Source organism: Schistosoma haematobium, chromosome 6 (genome assembly GCF_000699445.3).
Source record: "Schistosoma haematobium chromosome 6, whole genome shotgun sequence".
NCBI lineage: Eukaryota > Metazoa > Platyhelminthes > Trematoda > Strigeidida > Schistosomatidae > Schistosoma > Schistosoma haematobium.
Genome location: NC_067201.1, coordinates 20,742,759 through 20,763,982, shown reverse-complemented (window position 1 = coordinate 20,763,982; position 21,224 = coordinate 20,742,759). Strand labels below are relative to the sequence as shown.

Below are 21,224 nucleotides of genomic sequence, written 5' to 3'. Positions count from 1 at the left end.
TTTCTCATATATAAATGTTCTTAATAAATCTGTATATGTAATCAGATTGTTCGCAATGTATTATCAGCTAGTTCTGATAATCTTCGTCTCCACTTATAGTAAAATCATAATTTGGTACTGTTATTGGTATATCGCCTCCGTTATGTACGTATTGGCTCTTTTGGATCCTCGGTCCTTCTGTTTTATGCTTGTGAACGGGAATTCCTGTTATTCCCACAGCTCGAAATAAAAACACGAAAGATTGATGCAATGAAAATCTATTAACAGTTTGGGATTGTGACGATTGTTGAAATCATGTATCAATTACTGTTAGACTACTATTAAAAACCTGGAAACACTGAACGACCGTTTCGTCTTAGTATATGACTTCTCCTTATCAATGCATATCGACGATCTCGTACACGGGATTCGGATCGAGCACCATCGGTCACGGTAGTGAACACTGAATGGTCTAGAGATGAAGTGTTCGCGCGCGAGTCTGAGAGTGTTGGATTTGAATCATGCATGGATATCGTGTATGCACACTGATAAAGAGGAGTCATAAAGTAGAACGAAACGGTGACCCAATGATCCGAGGTTTTCAATGATGGTCTAACATTGATTGATTGATGATTTGAATGAGAATTTCTTGACTCTGGATAAACAGTTCATTAGAAGAAGTTGTTGAAAGTGACTTGATCGTTGAATGAAATACATTGATTGATGTAGTGATTTTACCCATATTTGCTGATGAGTTTACTGATGCATCATATGAATGTGAAGATAAATGGGTCTATTGTAAAATGCATACAAAGTACACACGAAATGATGCGAAGGATACAATGAAGGGAAGTTGATGCCTGTCATATGTTGTATAAAATTGTCTATTGAATAATGAATGTAAAATATATTGATTTGAAATAATGTGACAATGGATGATGTAAACCCAATATTATTATGATGAGACTATAATTTATGGACGACATTTTAGCGACGCTGAAGTGACCTTGCGAGTGAACAACTTCTAATTAGGACTAAATGAGGGTTATAAAGCAGTTAGAATTCTCATTTACAGTTGATGGTTAGGGTTTAAAATTAGATGTAGGGTTTTCATCACGAACTGACATCAGCAATAATGCCCAAACTGTATTTAGGCAAATGTATGAATGAATTCCGCGCCCACATTCGTGACTCGTTATCTTATATGTGATTGGTTCGTCCATAAATTATAGTCTCTCCACTATTATTATTATAGAGGAGTTTTGTGAAGAATGTAATAATTTAATAATTGAGTGCATGAGATAATTGAATGTAGATGACCATAGGAAATCTGGAAACACTGGATGGACGTTTGATCTTATTATTGTACTTTTCAACAGTGCACATCCACTATTCCGCCTCACGCTATTCGAACCCAGGACCAATCAGTCTCGCACACAAATGCTTAATGTTTAGATCACTGATCAGGCGGGCATCCAACTGTGTTATTGTCTAACTTCAACGAATCGACGAAATTGCTTCACCATCTACCATTTTCATCATTGAATTAGTATTTTATAAGAGAGGTGGTTGAACTCTACTGTTCACTGCTTCTCACTAGAACTGCAGGAACTACCTCTTGAAGATAGTCACTATTGAGCAAATGTTGCAGATTTTCCATGATGGTCTAACTTCAACTAACTCATGAATTCAATTATTAAATTATTATTATTATTATTATTATTATCGTGTTGATTAGAATGTCATATTGTTAATGAATTGCATATCATAAAATGTTATTAGTGAGTTAGAGTGTTAATATACATATGCCTACTCACCTTGTATCAATCTGGTACAATTTTCTAGCAATTCTTCACATTATGCCAAATCAGCAATCTTTTAGTCCGGAAATAATCGTTTGATTGATGACTAAACTTACTCTACATTTTAATGTTCTCTTTTATTTTTTATTACACAGTGTACCATTACTCAAAGATTTATCACCTAATCGAATATTGCGAATCGCTGATGCATTAGAGGCGCAATATCATTCAGCCGGTGATTGTATTATAAGGCAAGGTGAACTGGCTGATAGTTTCTTTTTAATTCAATCTGGAAAGGTAAAGAAATTATAGTGTATTAGTATGAAGTTTTGGAAATTGCTGAATTTTATTGATAACACGGAGCGATTTAAGTTTTATAACCAATAAAAGTCTGTCAGCAGTGGACGGCCATTTCCCCACAGCATGGGACTCGGGAGGAGTGAAAATTCTTGATGCCGATAATAGAGGATACAACTCAGAACATTCGGCGTCACGCTGAAACACCTGTCGTGTTTGAAAGATGCTCATGGATTATTATTATTATTATTATTATTATTACGATTTCATAAATTCAGTTGGGTTTGTAATAACCTCTATCTTAGCTACCTTAATTCAGTTTCAGTTGGCATTTATAGGCGAGGAATATTTGAAATCTTGAGGAAACTATTACTTGTAGTGCTATTTGAACTAGCATCAGCAACTGTCAGAGATGGTACTACTAAGTGAAATCCGGACCAGACTTTGTCTTCATAGCTTTGGGATTTGTGGGACTGTGCCTCATGAACCAACGTAGATGATTGATGGTGATCAAACTAACCCACCACTATATCGTTAATTTGGGAAGTAATCTATGATTATATGTCCGTATATGATGTCCATTTTACAAACCAAACGTACTGGTATTTATTCACCAAATAAAACATTCATGCTTATTTACATACTGCGGGGTCCATTAGTCCCAAATTTGTGTAGTTTTGATGTTCATGTAATATATGTTTACCACAAAGGAGTGGATTCCATCCTGTCATCTCAATAGCGGTAGATCTAGCATTGGGTCCCGGGGTTTTGATAGTCACTCCTCCATACAAAAAAATCCTAGCTCGGTTATGTGCGCCTGTATGAGTTAATAAAACATTTATCTCAAAGAGCCAATGGGCTCCTTTAAAAAAGGGTGATTAACTTTCATGACTGGAACAGGCACTTTGAAGCTATTCAGATGCTGACTGGCATATAGAACTGAAATATTCACACACTAAATGTTCCGAATTTTGACGATAATTCTATATTCATCAAATTGTTTTAGATCTGGTCAAGTGAAGTGTTGATTTCACAGTAAATTATTTCAGGTGACTAGAAGTGGCGTCCAATTTTTTTCTATGTATATTTTGTGATTGAAAAGTGGAGATGTTACAGTATAATGTACTAGGTACTTCTAGTTAAAGAAGGACATGGTGGAACATTTTCTAACAATAATGTTTAGATTTGCTTGAGAATTTTACAGAATTTATTATTTATTCTAAAGAGGAACATCACGCTATCAACCTGCAACAGTTTACATATAGTCATGTTTTCCTAGAAACAGAACTTTCTTCAAAAGTATATTTGAAGTCAATGGTAAAGATAGTATATAGGGTAGAGACAGGTACCTACCTCAGTACACTAGAAAATGGTCGCGCAATTTCGTGGATTGGTTGAGGTTAGACGTTAACACTGTTGGATGCCTAGTCAGTGGTCTAAAGGTTGAGCGTTCACTCGTGAGACTGAAGGCCCCTGGGTTCGAATGCCGCTCGCGGGGTCGTGGGTGCGCACTGCTGATGAGTCCCACAATAGGACGAAACGGCCGTCCAGTGCTTCCAGGTTTTCAATAGTGGTCTAACATCAATCGGTTCATGATCTCAATTTCCACAACCCCGTATTGATATTTTAACAATCCAGCAATTCAACCGTAATGTCTCTATACTAAATCAACATGTTCATTTACTCTTTCTGTTGTTGGATTAAGTCATTACATTTTATCTTCCATATTCAATATTCTATTTTCATTATTCCCTCATTAATTTTTTCCGGATTATTAAGTAGTTATCATCGTAACATTAAGCTTTTCGTGTGTCGCGACAATGGAATAACAGTGAACCATCACTTCAAATTATCCTTGAAGTTGCACAAACAGTATCTTAGATGATAAAAAGAGTGGAGGTTAATATTTAGTGATATTGGTTCTCAACCACACGATCCTTGAAGCCAAACATACGATAACTGAGAAGACCTACATTAAGCACTGAAAACTTGGAAGTCATAGATGGTGAATTCAGGAGGACCTAATGGAGTCGGCATGGCTCGGTCACGCAGATAAAATCACTCTGTATATTTTTATTCTTTATGTTAAATATATAATTCTATCAGTAAACTTGCTTGTATACTTCAATAGTTCTTGCCAAACAGTACCGCCATCTATCACTATAAGGCAAGTCAGGATGTACAATTATGTAACTTCAAAGCAAAATCATATTTCTTAGGTAATCACATCATGGCCACTCAAATATATTATGCTAGGGCTATTAGTCTAATGGCATAAATAAGTTAACCAATAATGATTTCAGACCTGAATTCCAAAAGTAAGTGATGTCGTAAAGGACGTTTTCCTTGCTAATCTGTCTTTAATTATTTTCTAGTATGAATTTTGTTGGATTTATAAGTTTGTCGCTTATTGCTATTATATTGTGCTACACATACATTAAGGTTCGAGTCACTATATCCTCACCTCAAAATGGTTCAACCGAAACCAAAGAAACTGAAATTAGACAATTAACCAAAGGTGAATATTTTGGTGAAAAAGCATTACTCGGTGAGGGTCGTCGAACAGCAAATGTTTATGCTGTTGGTCCTGGTGGTGTTGAAGTATTATGTTTATATCGAAAGTAAGTTTTATACAACTAACTATTTAATAAACAAGCAAGTACTGTAAAACTCATATTACTCAGCTTGAGATTTTTGTGTCTGTGTTTGTGGTATGCATCTGAGATGTTTTTTTTCAATAAATAGTATAATAACGACTATACATTGAATAGATCTAATACTGGTAGCCCAATATTATTCCAGTTACCAATCGATGGAGGCGTGAATTTTTCCTATTAGACCATCGGATCATTTACCTATCAGCATACAACAAATGCACGTGGACGTTTTAACTCCTACATCCTAAGCAGTGCTTTTACGACGGGTTATACATTCGCGATACAAGTTAAGAATGGAATTCAGAGTCGTGGAAGTTCTGTTTGTCTTAATACATCCAACCACTTCTATGGTGACACTTTCATAGAAAAGATGATTCAACGAACCCATTGACGTTTCTAGTAATTATCCATTATAGCTGTATATAAGACCTATGGAGTAAATTTTAAAATGTTCAGCATTTTCTCATCCCGTTTAATAAAAAACAAATGATCTACAAATGCTACACATTCGCCATTAGCATCTACAGATTCCCAGTTAAGCTTCCAAAGTTTATACGTGTCTCTGCTTACTAACCAAAGCGAACTCAGTGATCACCCAGGTGTATATATACACAAATCATTAGTTTCAATCCCTTCTTTTTCTACATGACATTCAGACTTACCATGAATTCGTTGTTTGTTCCTGTTATATCTTATAGGTATATGTATGTGCTTCTAGTATTTCTATTTTCACAGTTATTATCAGTCGAAATCTCCCATCTTTTTTTATAGTGTCTTAGTTCGTTTATTTTATAATATAAATGACAAAACTCTTCTTCAACCCCACCCCTCATACACATCATAAATATTTGTATAACTTTCTCAGTATTATTTGGTTTGTAAAAACTGATGAGAAATGACATATTTGCTTCAATTGTGTAATATTCCTACTGGGAGGTTGGTTACATGCCTTGACTAACTGACTGGCGGCTACGCAATGCTTCACATGAAATAGCTATCCAGTATCTCCAGGTTTTTAATGATTATTTAAATAAGATCACTTCATGATTTAATCTGTAAGTTTAGTAAATACTCTAACTGGTGTCATAAAAAGTGTATTATGTAGAATTGAAGGTACAACAATCTGCCTCGACTATTCGTGTTCTGTCATCTGTTACTCTCAGAACCGTGGTTTAGTTCTTTCAGCTTTTGGACAGAAAATTTCAAATGAAATTTACATCTAATTCTATCAACTACAAACGCTTTGTTGGAATTGTTTTTACAGACGATTTTTCACCAAACCTAATCACATCAGATCATCATAGAGATCAAACCTGATTTGATTCAATGGTGTTGTCTTTGCATTTGATTTTCATATCCCTCATTGAAACTCTTTATCCACTAAGAAACAGCTATTTTCCTTCAATAGCATTATATTCATAAACATACCACTTATTATTTCATAAATTTCTTGAGAGATTATTTTCTCTATGCTTCATCAACATTACATTGCTTATATGTGAAAATTATATTTGAAATAATCTCAGCGACTGAAATTTAAATAATTCCAACGTTTCGTCCAGCTAACTTGTCTGGACTTCTTCAGGGTAATAATCAAACACAGTATAGTTTTGATTGTTAAAAGCTATATATTTATTTGATAATTTTGATTTTGACTATTACCCTGAAGAAGTCCAGACAAGTTAGTTGAACGAAACGTTGGAATTATTTAAATCTCAATCGTTGAGATTATTTCAAATATAATTTTCACATTTGATGACTTCTCTATACTCTGCGCCCAATTTCTGTCACACTATTCGTTCTAATCTTGACGAATATTCGTATAAATTACATTGTTTGTTTTCCTTTGAAGTAAATCAATTTTTTTTCCATGTAATGTATTTTCTAACTTATTACATTTCAGAGACTTTTTGGAATTGATTGGTGATATACAAGAATTGAAAAATAAAGAATATGCTGATGAAGAAACACGATTATTAGGCCATAGGTAAGTTTATAGGAGGATATTTTTAATAATTTAAGTTATTCAATGTTGTATTTCCTCAATTAGTTTGATTGACCATTGAGTAGTGATATCAATTTTGTTTTTATCTAGTCCTTTCAGTTGTAATAGAATTTCGTCTAGTGAACTAGTATTGTGGCGGCGGCGGCGGCGGCGGCGGCTCAACATCACATGCATTATGTTTTTATATTTTGCGGTTTAAGGTATTTGAGAGGAAACCCTACTCGACCTATATTTCATGCTAGTTGACACTTGTTCGAATGACGTGTGTAAGACCTTGAGTAAACTTATATATTCACAGTAGCTTTTGAATCCACGTCACGTAGCTTCACTGTCTGAGACGCTAACACTGAGTTATTTTGGCCTCTTGTATAAAAACTTACAATGTAGGAAGCATATGACATTTAAACTTAAGTTGTTGGTTCTATCCATTGAAGATGGGATAAGGTTTTACATATATACTATCAGCATTATCATTAACAACATTTCTGATTACCTCAGTCGAGTTATATTAGCTGGAATAATTGTTTCTTTAGGTCCTATCACTCCATACAGGTCAATTTAAAAACGGTAAGGTTAAAACTAGCAACTTAATGCCCAAGGGAAAAGTCTTAATACCAACTGTTCAGAGGTGTGGCCTCAGTAAAGTGTTTCCTTCAGAAAACTAGCATCCTCACAAAGGAAGGATGAAATTAGATTAGGTTGGACCTAAGCAGCTATTTCATTTAGTAGTATGCACTGAAAATAATGTCATTGATTTGTATCCTGGACCTTTAGGAATTACAACCATTTGGTTGTTATCCAATAGTCCACATATCTTCCCATTATGATAGCGTTCATTCTCTATTTTTAAATAGCCCATCTAAAGTTTAACTACTCTTTCCCGTTCGTTTACTCTTGCCGAACACAAATTAAGATAAATCAAACTCAGTATCTCTCAACACTTGGAACTTATCTATTCATTCAAATCCCGAAGTGAATTCGTCCACTGATTGAAAATAATCAATTACTTCAAATCAAACAAGCCAGTCATCTTCGTTTCGATTAAATCGATTTTTTCCTTCTTGTATACAATTACAAATTGTTACACCAAGAGATTACAGATACACCTTACTGATGAGTATTAAAGAATACGAAGCCTAGTTGAAATACGGTTTCCTATTGGCCATCTACCTTCGAACATTTAACACTGATTTTTCCCCAACTTATTGTTCACCTATTAAGAATACCTGTGTTTAATGTGTACGTCTTTGCATGTGTGTGTGTTTATTAATTATGACAATTTTGTTTCCTGAAAATTTTATCTTTCAGTTCATTTTCACAAGAATCATCCACTGTTAGTATAAGCACAAAAGATACCGGAAAATTAGATTTAACTTCAACAAAAAGTCAAGATGAATTACATACAAAATTCGGTTTAATTAATCAACCATTACTACCGGCTAGTTTATCATTACAACCGAAAATTCAATGTAATATACTATTGAAAGAGTTAGAACATATTTGTGTACTGGGTGTCGGTGGTTTCGGTCGAGTGGATTTAGTAAGTTCAATCTATATGTATATATGTATAATGTTATATTACTGCAGTTTTTTAATAATTGAATTTACGAGTCGATTAAAGTTAGATTACCATGGAAAACCTGGAAGCGCTGGACGGCCGTTTTTTCCTAGTATGAAACTCTTTAGCAGTGCGCGTCCACGATCTCACACGCCGGACTCGAACCCGGGAACTTCGGTCTCACGAACGCTTGACCTCTAGACCACTGAGCCGGCCGGCATCCGTGTCAATGTCTAACTTTAACCAATCCACAATATTGGGCGACCACCCAGCGTTCGTGTACGAGACCGAAGGTCCTGGGTTCGAGTCCCATATGCGAGATCGGGGATGCGCACTTCTGAGGGGCCTAATACTAGGACGAAACGGCCGTCCAGTGTTCCTAGGTATTTCCACGGTGGTTTCGCTTTAATCGATTCATGAATTCAACTATTAAACTATTACAATCTCCAAAAAACCCCATTTTGATACTGTAGTTTTAGCTAGATAGTTGGAGATTATCGATAGAAAATACTTGATTGATTTTGGTCTCATGCTGATTGGCATTTGTCATCAAGAAGAAATCTGTCTGTGATATTTGTGGATCTATCTCAGACGATGTCACAATGACAGAGACGTTACCACTAAGTTTTCTGAACTGTAACTGAATGATTGACCCGCTGAGAGTTTTTCACTTATATCATTTGTAAATTTCACAGGTTGAAATCATGAGTCAGTTGAAGCCAGTAGGTCCTGGGTTCGAATCCCGCAGGGGACGGGTTCGTGGATGCGCACTGCTGAGGAGTCCCATACTAGGACGAAACGGCCGTCCAGTGCTTCCAGGTTTTCAATGGTGGTCTAGCTTCAACTGACTCATGATTTCAACCTGTGAAATTTACTAAAATCTCCACAAAACTCATTCTGATATATCATTTGTGTTGAAGTTAATGAGTAGTGATCGAAGTCGGTCTGGTAAAATTACAATGTAGTCAATAATCTAAGTGATAAAACGTTGTGATACACTAATTTTTTTCTGTTTAACTGGTGACTGGTAGAATTCATTTGTAAGCCAGCCATTTATACATAACTTTCTTGCTTGATGACATTTGTTAGTATTTCTTAATTCTCCTGAGAATTAACCAATGTGTAATTGTACAAAACACTAATGTCTGTAAACAAATGTACTGTAATTTTATGAATGATATTTTTTAAAGGCATATTTTTCATCACAAATCGACACAGGTTTATACTTGTTACAGTTTTCTTCTCCTTTGAGAGTCTTTTAGAATAGTACAAACTTTATCAAAACTTCATAGTAAGTTGTGAAGTTTCACATTGAAGTTATTGATGCATGTAAGGCAACCAGAGCTCAAACATAGGCTATTTACTGCTGTGAACCTTGTTTTCCTATCTAATGTGTTTTTAATAATTATATATTTATTTAAACACATAAACATTGGTACAAGGAGGCACCAAATAGATATACACCATATAAATCATTAGATTTGTGTGAGAGCTGGGATACTGCCTGGGTGCCAAAACCGAAACAGGTGGTTTTCTTAGGAGGCCACACCCAGAGCCTTTGACCAGAGGGTGTAATTCACAAGACAGTGGAGATGCAGTTCCATGGTAGCCAGTGACCAACGATTGGTTCATAGGTCATTTGTTCCCTCAGGATTGTGGAGCTCATACGCGCCATTGGTTTGGAATGAGTGTTTTCCAACTCCTCTAGGTGAACTCGCCGTGTCTGCCATCCCGGTTAATGCTCCGGACATTCACTTTTCGTCCTATCATATTCGTAATCAACACCCGTGATGCGAGAAGGCAGTGAGTAGGACTTCGTTGGCAGTGGTTGTATGCACGTGGCCATGTGAGAGGGTTTCGGGGGAGAGAGAGAGAGAGAGAGAGAGAGCTTATTCTCCCCACTCTCGGCCGTACCAGGGCATTTGGGGTAGCAATTATTTCGATGTATCTAATATCCTGCTGATTTTTCAAATGTCCTTAACACTTCAACTGTCATATTTATTATGACTATTAGTGTTATTTTTATTGAAGTTTAGCTACCATACTCTATGTTAGTCTTTGCAAATATCAAACAATACTATATTGGATGATTTACGAATAAATGTTTCGTACTTTGTCGTTGTTATGTAAGTAAGGAGTGAAACAATGACTTATTGATAGCATTAAATTAGTTTTTTATGACAGAATTTCAAAATATACACAACTGTATTGTGAACTCAATGGTTTGAAGGTATTTTATTTTCTACGAAATTGGAATGTCTCCTATCTCATGTGAGATTTGGAGTACTGACTACTGAAAAATATGCAACTTGAACGAAATAATCAGTCAGTATTGGTTAGTTTTCCATTGTTGCCTATCTCGTTATACCACTTACAAAAGTAGTGCATTTTGGATTGGAACACAGTATGTTATGCATTTAACGGTCGGTGATATTATTAACTGATTTCCAAAACTGAATTTTGATGTATCGGGGGTATGAAACTACAACTTGCTGTTTGACAGTCGAGTTCTTTCATCGCTAAGCCACTGTTTGAATATGAAAATTACTTTCGAAATCTACATTTTGCCTGGTCTATTGATCATGTGAAAAATACAGTAAAAGAGTTAGCGGTTTAAGAAGCATAAATGAACTCGAAGTAGTTTGTTATGAGTCAGTTGAGTAAAGTAGAGCATATCGACCTCGCGGACGTGGTAAGCATTAGACATGTGTTTGCTTTGATACATCTCAGCAATTCACGGTTGTCGTCAATGTAATTAGATAATTATTTTGTGATGGATTGAAATCAACTGGAATTCGGAATATCCACTTCTTTTAGTTTCGATTCAATAGTCTAAGAGTGAAGTGCTGTCCTAAAGGTTCATCATCATCTTCAGTTAGATTTCGGTGTGAACTTATTGACTCACACCTGAGAAGTTGCTTGGGATGCTAGATCGACAGTACTCACTTGGTAAACGTCTTATTTTTGTAATTTTTTTGGGGAATTTGAATTTTTCGTTTTCGCCGTCAAAAGCAGTCATTCTTACCTTCACATTATATTTCCCACTTGAAAAAACCCTAAATGTTATTGATTGATTGCTTCTTTTGGTATATTATTTTGTGACGTTTCCCAAGGACATTTTTATGCTGTATATATACACTTCAGTTGTTTGCTTGTTGTTGTTCGTGCTTCTGGCTGCTTGTGGAATGTACTTTCCATCATCTGAACCTCGTATTCTCCCTCTATTTACCGGGGCTGAATTGAGATTCGAAACAATCAATGAATTAATCAGTTTGAATCTCAGTTTCAACATCAAATCACTGAAATGTCTGTACATTCAGTTAGGAGAATTAACTAGTTTCGTTTCACTCAGGACTTTTCAGATGGATGTACTTGCACTCCATTGTTGGTGTTTATCCCGAGGACTCAAACTCATTGCATTTCGCTTTAAAGAAATAACGCTTTATTCAATTAGCTATTGAGTTCAGATAGCTATTCACTTGTGCTGATGAGTTCCAAATAAGATAAAGCGTACATCCTGGAATCATTTGCTAACCATTATTCAACTCTGCTTAAAATTCAAGTATATTGAGACCAATCCACACAGGATGCATATATGCTAAAAGAGGCTGATCAATTATACTCCTTCATAACATCAATTGTGAGATGCTTGTTTGTTTTTTTTTTCCATATCCATTTATTATATCGACTGATGACATGAATGTTTATATGTTTATTTTATTTTTGCATAGATTATTTTCCTTTCATTGTTTATTGTTTACATTCTTGACATTTAAAAGGGTGAGTGAGTTCGTGAATGATTGTGATAGATACGTTGTAAACAAGGAGGGAAAGTGTTCAAAGTATGGAATGCATTAATTTTTTGCTATTAAAATCGTGATATCATTCTGTTTATCTGCCTACATATTACATATATATGCTTAATATAAATCTAATAGTAATCATTTTATCCATTGACTTGTTTTCGTTTCATAATCTCCATTCTTCCCGCTTCCCCCCCCCACTTCTGTTTGACTTATTTACATTACAATTAATGTGAATTAGATATTTTTCTGACCATGTAAATGATATTGGAAAGAAGGCTTATCTCATGTGTTTGTTTGTTTGTTTGTTTACCTAACGACTGTTTATCCTTATTTTAATCAGTGCGGGAAGAAAGTGAAATACCTCTCTCTCTCTCTCTCTCTCTCTCTCTCTCTTTATATATATATATATATATATATATATATATATATATATATATATATATATATATTATGTATGTATGTATGTATGTATGTATGTATGTATGTATGTATGTATGTATGTATGTATGTATGTATGTATGTATGTATGTATGTATGTATGTATGTATGTATGTATGTATGTATGTATGTATGTATGTATGTATGTATGTATGTATGTATGTATGTATGTATGTATGTATGTATGTATGTATGTATGTATGTATGTATGTATGCATGTATGCATGTATGTATGTATGTATGTATGTGTATGTGCATCATACACATGTGTTTCTATCCAGATAAACAATGATACCTACAAAGTTTACACATCTGTTAAAAAGTTATGTAATCAACCGATATTTTTTATTTGTTTAGAAATGTGATATTTAACTACAATGGAACCACTTATCAATGAATTGAATATTGAAATGTTAGGTGAACTATTTTCTTTTTCGACATGCTGATAAGAAGTAGAGTTGATGTAAATCACATTACAAATGTATTTCATAGATTTTAAATCGTGAACATTGGAAATCTGAAATCACTGAATGTCCGTTTCGTTCTAGTATATATGAGACTCTTCAATAGTGTGTATAAATGACTTTGGGGATGAAATCCAAGAATTTCAATCTCCTAAATTTATTTGTATAGAATCATTCAACATATTGAATAATGATCTGATCAAACATAGAATTGAAGATGATAGAACATGTATGCCAAAATAACTTCACAACAAACCCAAGATAAGCGTATATAGGTTAAATAATAATAATAATAATAATAATAATAATAATAATAATATAATAATAATAATAATAATAATAATAATAATAATAATAATAATAATAATAATAATAATAATAATAATAATAATAATAATAATAATAATAATAATAATAATAATAATAATAATAATAATAATAATAATAATAATAATAATAATAATAATAATAATAATAATAATAATAATAATAATAATAATAATAATAATAATAATAATAATAATAATAATAATAATAATAATAATAATAATAATAATAATAATAATAATAATAATAATAATAATAATAATAATAATAATAATAATAATAATAATAATAATAATAATAATAATAATAATAATAATAATAATAATAATAATAATAATAATAATAATAATAATAATAATAATAATAATAATAATAATAATAATAATAATAATAATAATAATAATAATAATAATAATAATAATAATAATAATAATAATAATAATAATAATAATAATAATAATAATAATAATAATAATAATAATAATAATAATAATAATAATAATAATAATAATAATAATAATAATAATAATAATAATGTTAATATCAGTACTTTTCTATAGTTAAGTTACTAATTAAAGTAGGTTAAAAGCTGGACTTTCATGTATTCAAATATGGAAATTATCTTAGGTGTTTGTAAAAAGAAAAAAAAGCTTTGACCATTAGATAAACAATTCACTCTTATCTATACAACAAAACACATTTTGATCTTATCTTGAACTTGTCCTTAATACATTTTACTCTTAGAACTATAAATGAGGTGATGTGACAACTTTTCATTCTATCATATTTTCTTTCTATTCAATATACAATCATCATTTTATGTACTTATACAACCTTTTATTGACTAATAATTAATTACTTTGAAATGGAAATACGTATTATGCAAATACTTATACACTTGACTTTTTCACCTCAATCATGTCTTTCTCTTTTATTACACTTTTGAAATATGTAAAACTGACTAATTAAGCAAAGATGAATAGTGATTAGCAGTGGGATCCAGTTTGACGCGTGTTTCGTCTTATTTGAGACTTGTCAGCTGGATGTACCTTCATCTCAGAGTTGATGTTCACTTTGGGATTCGAACCCAGTACCGTTCGCTAGATTCAGGTACATCCAGATGACGAGTCCTAAATAAGACGAAACATGCGTCAAACTGGATCCCACTGCTAGACCCTATTCATCTTTGCTCAAAAACATCATTATTAGTATTTAGTAGTAGTAGGGTTTTTTTAGGATTAGACAAACTGAACCCAAACTACACGTACATATATATATATATATATATATATATATATATATATATATATATATATCATATTACTGATAGAATTACTATATGTATAACACATGAAGAACAATATGAAAATTCTATTTGGACGACATTTCTTACAGACTATCTAGCATATTGTTACTGTTTAAAGGTTTAAATTATGTATGTACGCTAGATACTCCCATCGTGTAGACTAGATAGGTCGAACGACTAGTAATACATAAGTGACACCTAAATAATGGGACTACTACATATAAATATTAAGAGAGATGCGACTTTTCAAGAGTCCTTTTGCATCTCAAGGAAAGACACGTAAATAATTAAATATCACAGCCTACTTCTGTACACGATGATTGATACTGCAAGTGTAGGTTTGAAGAAAAAGGTATGAGGTGGGGCAGACTAAAAGCATGGCATCAGTTCATGAAATCATTAACTGTTGGACTGGACCATGTTGATTAATGTAGACTATGTGGTTGAGATCTGCGTGATAAGTGTAATCAGTGATTGGAGATGTTGAGTAACGTGGCTCAGAATTGTTCGTAATGGCACAGATGCACTCACTCTTCATCTTCCTCTTGATCTTGAATTCCACTATCCTTTCATACATACGTTTCGATTCTGTCTTTCAATCTATATTCTCAAAGTTGAGTTTTTCTTTTTATCATTTCGATCTTTTCTGCTATTTTTTATCTCGTCTCGCTAATATGTTGTGAAAATTTGTATCAATGTACATCTGTACCAGTCTCTATGCTGATGATCTCAGGATTTATCTACGTCATAATATATATCTATGTCGCTCCAAAGCACTTTTGCATCATAACTGATATCAGTTCATAACGAAAACTAACCCTAAACCTTTAACCCTTACCTTAAATACCTAAATCTGATCAAAAACAGTGTGGAGACTCTTAGAGATCTATTTTTGTTAGAGATAAATAGTAATCTTTGTCCATGAGGTCGAGTTTTTATGTCATCTTTTTCGATTTACAGGTAAAGGAGCCCGTATAGTACTTTTTTAGGACTCATTAATTATGTTAAATCTGTTTACATTTAGTAATCTTATTGTCTTCTTTTCCATTAACTATCTATTAACAAAGTCTGCTTTCTGATTAACTAAAAACTGATTGACAATTGGTCACTATTGTTTTAAGTTAGTTCCTGTACTATACTCCGGATAAGGATACGTGTCCGTGAATTTTCAGCGCGTCCGCACTTCAATGATCAATATTTGTGCAATATGTAGCATATTCTCCTTGGATAATGCACATAAGAGTATAGTTTTCATTTCAATCTCTAACTTTCATTCGTCAAGTTGGGATTCACTATACAGTAGAATGTTCAAAAAAGATAGTCGTAAATAATTGAACTGAAATTTTTATTGAAAACTAAACTCTTATATACAGTACTCATCCATCAAATAAACGGAAAAGATGCTCGGAAAATACTAAATATCGCGCCTTCTTTTTTTGAACATTGAAAAATGATGATTATCATTCTATCCATGAGAATGAATATCAATATTTTATCAACTTTATTTGATAAACTCTTCGGTAATAATTTATCACACTTTATAGAATAAGGCATTTAATAAGTGTCGTAGAAAGGGATCTATGATGATTCATTTATCTGTGCATTGTTATATCCTAGTGGAGAGTAAACTACGGGTACCTTCTGAAAACTATTAATGAACTAATAATCTATCTATCTATATACTTATTGTATAATCATTCAGTAATTAGATTATGTATATCTATATTCCTCTTATTATAAGCTTCATTTTTACCTAAAGATTATTCTTATACGATTTACTGTTCTTAAGTTATGTTCAGTTTATTGATTACAGTCTCCCATGTTTACAGCCACTTTTTGGCTTTATTTTGTATAGATGTTATTTCCTATTTTATAGTGCGATGTGGTCTGTTTGTCTATTATATAAACCAAGTATGTTTGAAATAAATTATTCACATAGTGGAAACTGTTATTGATGTTCTGGACTCAACTGGAAGGGATAGGAGATCAAAAGACTCTAGGTTACTCATACAGGTTGAATATCATTGATTTGGCACAGTGCCAAGATTTTATAAATCATATTTTGATTAACGAATAAATCAAGTAATAATTAGATGAACTTAAAGTCACAACATACATTATCGTCATTATTATCCATCATCCATCATTCATCATCATTAGAATATTGTAATTTTTGTAATAAATTATTATTATTTTTTAGGTAACATTAAAAAATGATCGAACTCAAGCATTTGCATTAAAGCGATTACAAAAAGCACATATTGTACAAACTCGTCAACAAGAACATGTATATTGTGAAAAATTAATTCTTTCATCTGTTTCATCACCGTTTATTTGTCGGTAAGTAAATTTATAAATGAATAGTTTTTATTCACTTGCTATTGTTTTACTTGTATCTTCCCATTGTTATTTAGGACCGCAATTGATCAGTCTCATGTTGGAATATGTGCATGTTATGCCGACTGCTTCGATATTGCCCGAAGTCACAAGTTTTTTTAAGCAAAGATGGATAGTGGCTAGCAGTGGAATCCAGTTTGATGCGCGTTTAGTCCTATTTGGGACTCATTAACTGGATGTACCTGCATCTCAGAGTTGATGTTCAGTCTGGGATTCGAACCCAGTAGCGTTCGCTTCAAACGCCATCGCGTTATCCACTTACCTACTGAGTCTTGATAGCCACTTGTTTGTGCAATGGGATGAAGTTTTACTTCACTTGGTATTGTTCTACTTGTATCTTTCCATTGTTATTCAGGACTGCAATTGATGAGTCTCTTGTTGGCATATGTACATTCTGTGCGGATTGCCTCGATACTGCCTGAAGTCACAAGCTTTATAATTTTTTTTTAATTTTTTTTTCTGGAACAAAAACATACTTTTAATTACAAGTTGAATGTATAATATCTGTCCCAGTGGATTGGTGAACTGAAACTGTAAACACTTTTTATTGTTGATAAAATATGAAGTCTATTAGCTGTGTTTTTTTATCTTTTTGAACTAGTCCCCTGGGTATAATCTTTGATTTCATTGTTTTTCACTGGAGTATTTTACTCCTGCTGATTGATTAGTGACTAAGACAAAGTTTCATTTCGCTTTTTGTTTGCATCCATCATTTTCTTTTACTGAGTAATAAATAACACTTAAAGCCTAATTTTCTTAATGTCACAGTAAGAGAGAAGATAAGTCGGTCCTCAATAAGAGTGCTTTTCTATTGCCTGAAGAAGTCAGAATGTGGTGCAGTAAATATATTTGGTATTATTTTCGGAGGATTTGTGGAGATTGTAGAATTGTCGTAGTTTAAATCACGAACTGTCCTTACTTAGATCACTATTGAAAACCTGGAAGCATTGGACAGTCGTCTCGTCCCAGTGTAGGGTTCTGTACTGGTGCTCATCCACCAACTTTCATACGAGATGTGGGTTATGTAGTATCGTGAATTAGTTGGATACCAATTCAGTGTTTTAGAGGTTAAGGGTCCGTGTGCGAGATCGAAATTCTTGGGTTTGATTCTTTGTGATGGAGTTGCAGATGTGTACTTCTGAGGAGTTTCATTCTAGGACGAAACAATCGTCAGGTAATTCCAGGTTTTCAATGCTAATCTAACTAAAATCAATTTGTGTGGTTTGTTTTCTCATTTTCTTATTGACCATCCCATGTTTTTTGATTACAAGTTGATATCATACTCGTGGGAATGTGTTCTGTTTCCTTTTCGTATTTTGGTCATATGTTAGTAAGTACTAACCTTGAGACTATTTTCCCATACAGTTTTGTCCGCCTGAAATATTTTACTAAATTTGTTCACATACACGATTATTTTTCTCGAATTTATGATATGAATATAGTGAATTAGTGGTCAGAATATATAAGAGGTGCAGGGTATTAGGGAATGATGATGGCAAATCAGTTAATGTGGGTGTGAATCTTCATCGACTGAGATGGTTGGGCCACGTGTTGCGTATATGTGAACACCGATTACCACGACGCTCAATGCTCACTAGTGTTGCGAATGGTTGGAAGAAAGTTAAAGTTTTTTTTGGTGGAGTTTTGTTCTCTGAGCTGGATGGTTAGGGGTGGCCAAATCAATACGTGGCATCAATGCTTGAAGTCACTAACTTCTAGTCTGATCCACGTTGTTAGATGCAGACTATTTAGTTGGGGTCCTCACGACCATCGTATCCAATGGTTGGAGACTGTGGATGACATGGCTTAGAATCGATCACAATGGCGTAGGTGTATACACTCTATCTTCCCTTAAACTACGATATTAAAATCGCTTCACATCTTTCTTTCTGCCAAATAATTATTTATTCCTGTATTATGTCCTTATATGCAATCTTTCTTTTATATATTACCACTATTGAATTAACTACTTCTATGAATTTGGTGTTCATGTTGTTGTGCTAATGAGAAATGGCAACTTGGACCGATGTACATATGTGCCTGGTCCTACGTTCTAGCTGACTGACTGATACACAATCAATTTCTTAACAAACAATATTGGCAGTCATTCATTATTAAAAGAAGTTGGTAATTTCATGTATTCGTTAAATACACCATGTTAGTTAATCGTAATTTTAAATTGGATTGTAGAGTCTTATGTAATCGTGACATCGATCTACACATAAGATTGGACATAAAATCTACAAAAAAAGCAACAGAAAATATCACATTTTTATTCATTATCTAAACATATTAGATACTATGCTTGATGATGATCATGATGGTACTTGGATAATTTATGATGAAATAATTTTACATAAGTAATAAAAATACTTATCAATATAGGGTTATGGAAATTGTTGAATTTGAATTAAGATCATGAACCGATCAATGTTAGGCCACCGTCGGATGTCGACTTAATGGTCTAGAGGTTAAGTGTTCGCGTGCGTGACTGAGGGTCCTGGGTTCGAATCCCACGTATGAGGTCGTGGATACACACCTCTAAGGAGTTCTCATACTAGAACGAAATGGCTGTCTAGTACTTCCAGGTTTGCAATCATAGTCTAACATTGATCGGTTCATGATCTCAACTGAAATTCAACAATCTCTAGGATTTAACCAATTAACTAATTGACTACATATAAAAATTCTAAACTATAACAAGTTTTACAATTTATCTTTGTATATTCACATGTGGCTGTTTTCGTCTAGATTGTTATTCAGATATCGTTGATATATAGTCACATTAAGTTAAATAATGCAAAAAAAACAGTACATTTCATAATGTTATTTATTACATATAATGATATTGTTGTTGTTGTTGATGATGATTCCATCGGTCGTGATGACTCGACATCAATATCTAAATAGGGGGTATACTTATAATAGTTCCTTCCAGTTTTCCCTCTCTATTCTCTAAAGTATTCCTGCTAATATAAATAGAATTTTAATAGTTGAGATCATGAGTCAATTGAAGCTAGACCACCTGGAAGCGCTGAATAGTCGTTTCGTCCTAGATTTAAATATTGTTACAATAACATGTATCTCACAAATCTAATCACCTGTGAAACTGATAGGTCCTGGGTTCGAGCCTCACGAGGCGGAATCGTGGGTGCGCGCTGTCAAGGAGGAGTCCCACAGTAGGACGAAACGGCCGTCCAGTGTTTCCGGGTTTTCCATGGTGGTCTAGCTTCAATTGACTCATGATCTGAACTATTAAAATTGTTATAATATCCACAAAACCCCTTCTGATAATGAACAGAATTTATAGTCATTTAAAACTTATACTTTAGTAATTATGATAAGTATTATATTATAAATTCGTACGTTTTGAATATCTGCTATATATTTTATCCAATAAATACACTGAGTTGGTAAGATTATACCTCAGGGACTATAAAAAAAAGATCAGTTGTATTTTATTTGAGTGACTAAGACTTTGATTGTCAGTTTGATCTTGATGAATTGTCTTTATCAGTGAAATTTGTTGTGATTGTTCACGAGTTTCTGATCATGATAATACTCATCCTTTTTTTTACTTATCAAAAATAGCCTCTCACCCTCATGTGAATTCTTATTCCTAAAATACAAAATCATCACGTGAAGATAATAAGTTGTGAAATAATTAAGTAACTAAAGTGGATTTCAAGGGACAGAAGAAATGAAGAAGTGACATTTGTATTGTTACCAGTGGAGATAATTAGTAAACATGAAATAGTTACGTATATTTCAATCGTCATATTGTGTTGATATATGTATGTGATTAGCTGATCGGATTACATTCCTCTGTTTGTTTATCAATGTATTATGAGTTATTGAAGCGGGTTCGGATGTATTAAACTTATTCCTAGTTAGAAAAATGATTAAGTTTACTAAATATTAGAATGCACTATGACCGTTTTATATACACACGTTTTCTATACGATTGTCCAACTACCGATGCCATAGGGAAAAATGAAAAATGACCAGGAAGCTTTTGTTGATAATACCGGCTGATCATGTACACAAATCGTTGGTATTTAGACATTTGTCTTTCTTATTCAAAGAAATAAATGTAGGGTTAGAAAGCGTGCCTTGTTGAGAATGTCCATTAATAATAGAGGATATTCGTAGGTTACCAGTATTCGACCATAGGTATTTCCGAGCACT

General features: G+C 33.2%; 1 protein-coding gene across 2 annotated transcripts in view; it reads left to right on the top strand.

Moving 5' to 3' along the window:
* Positions 1–21,224, top strand: part of PKG21D_1 (cGMP-dependent protein kinase, isozyme 1) — a 128,240-nt gene that overhangs the window by 75,960 nt on the left and 31,056 nt on the right. Inside the window, exons 8-12 of one of the 2 annotated variants that reach the window (XM_051217099.1) lie at positions 1,937–2,078; positions 4,521–4,699; positions 6,639–6,722; positions 8,049–8,280; positions 16,840–16,979. In XM_051217099.1, the coding sequence (XP_051065734.1) occupies positions 1,937–2,078; positions 4,521–4,699; positions 6,639–6,722; positions 8,049–8,280; positions 16,840–16,979 (777 nt within the window). Of the gene's footprint in view, positions 1–576; positions 4,700–6,638; positions 6,723–8,048; positions 8,281–16,839; positions 16,980–21,224 lie in introns of both variants that reach the window. The other variant, XM_051217098.1, reaches the window with a different exon arrangement.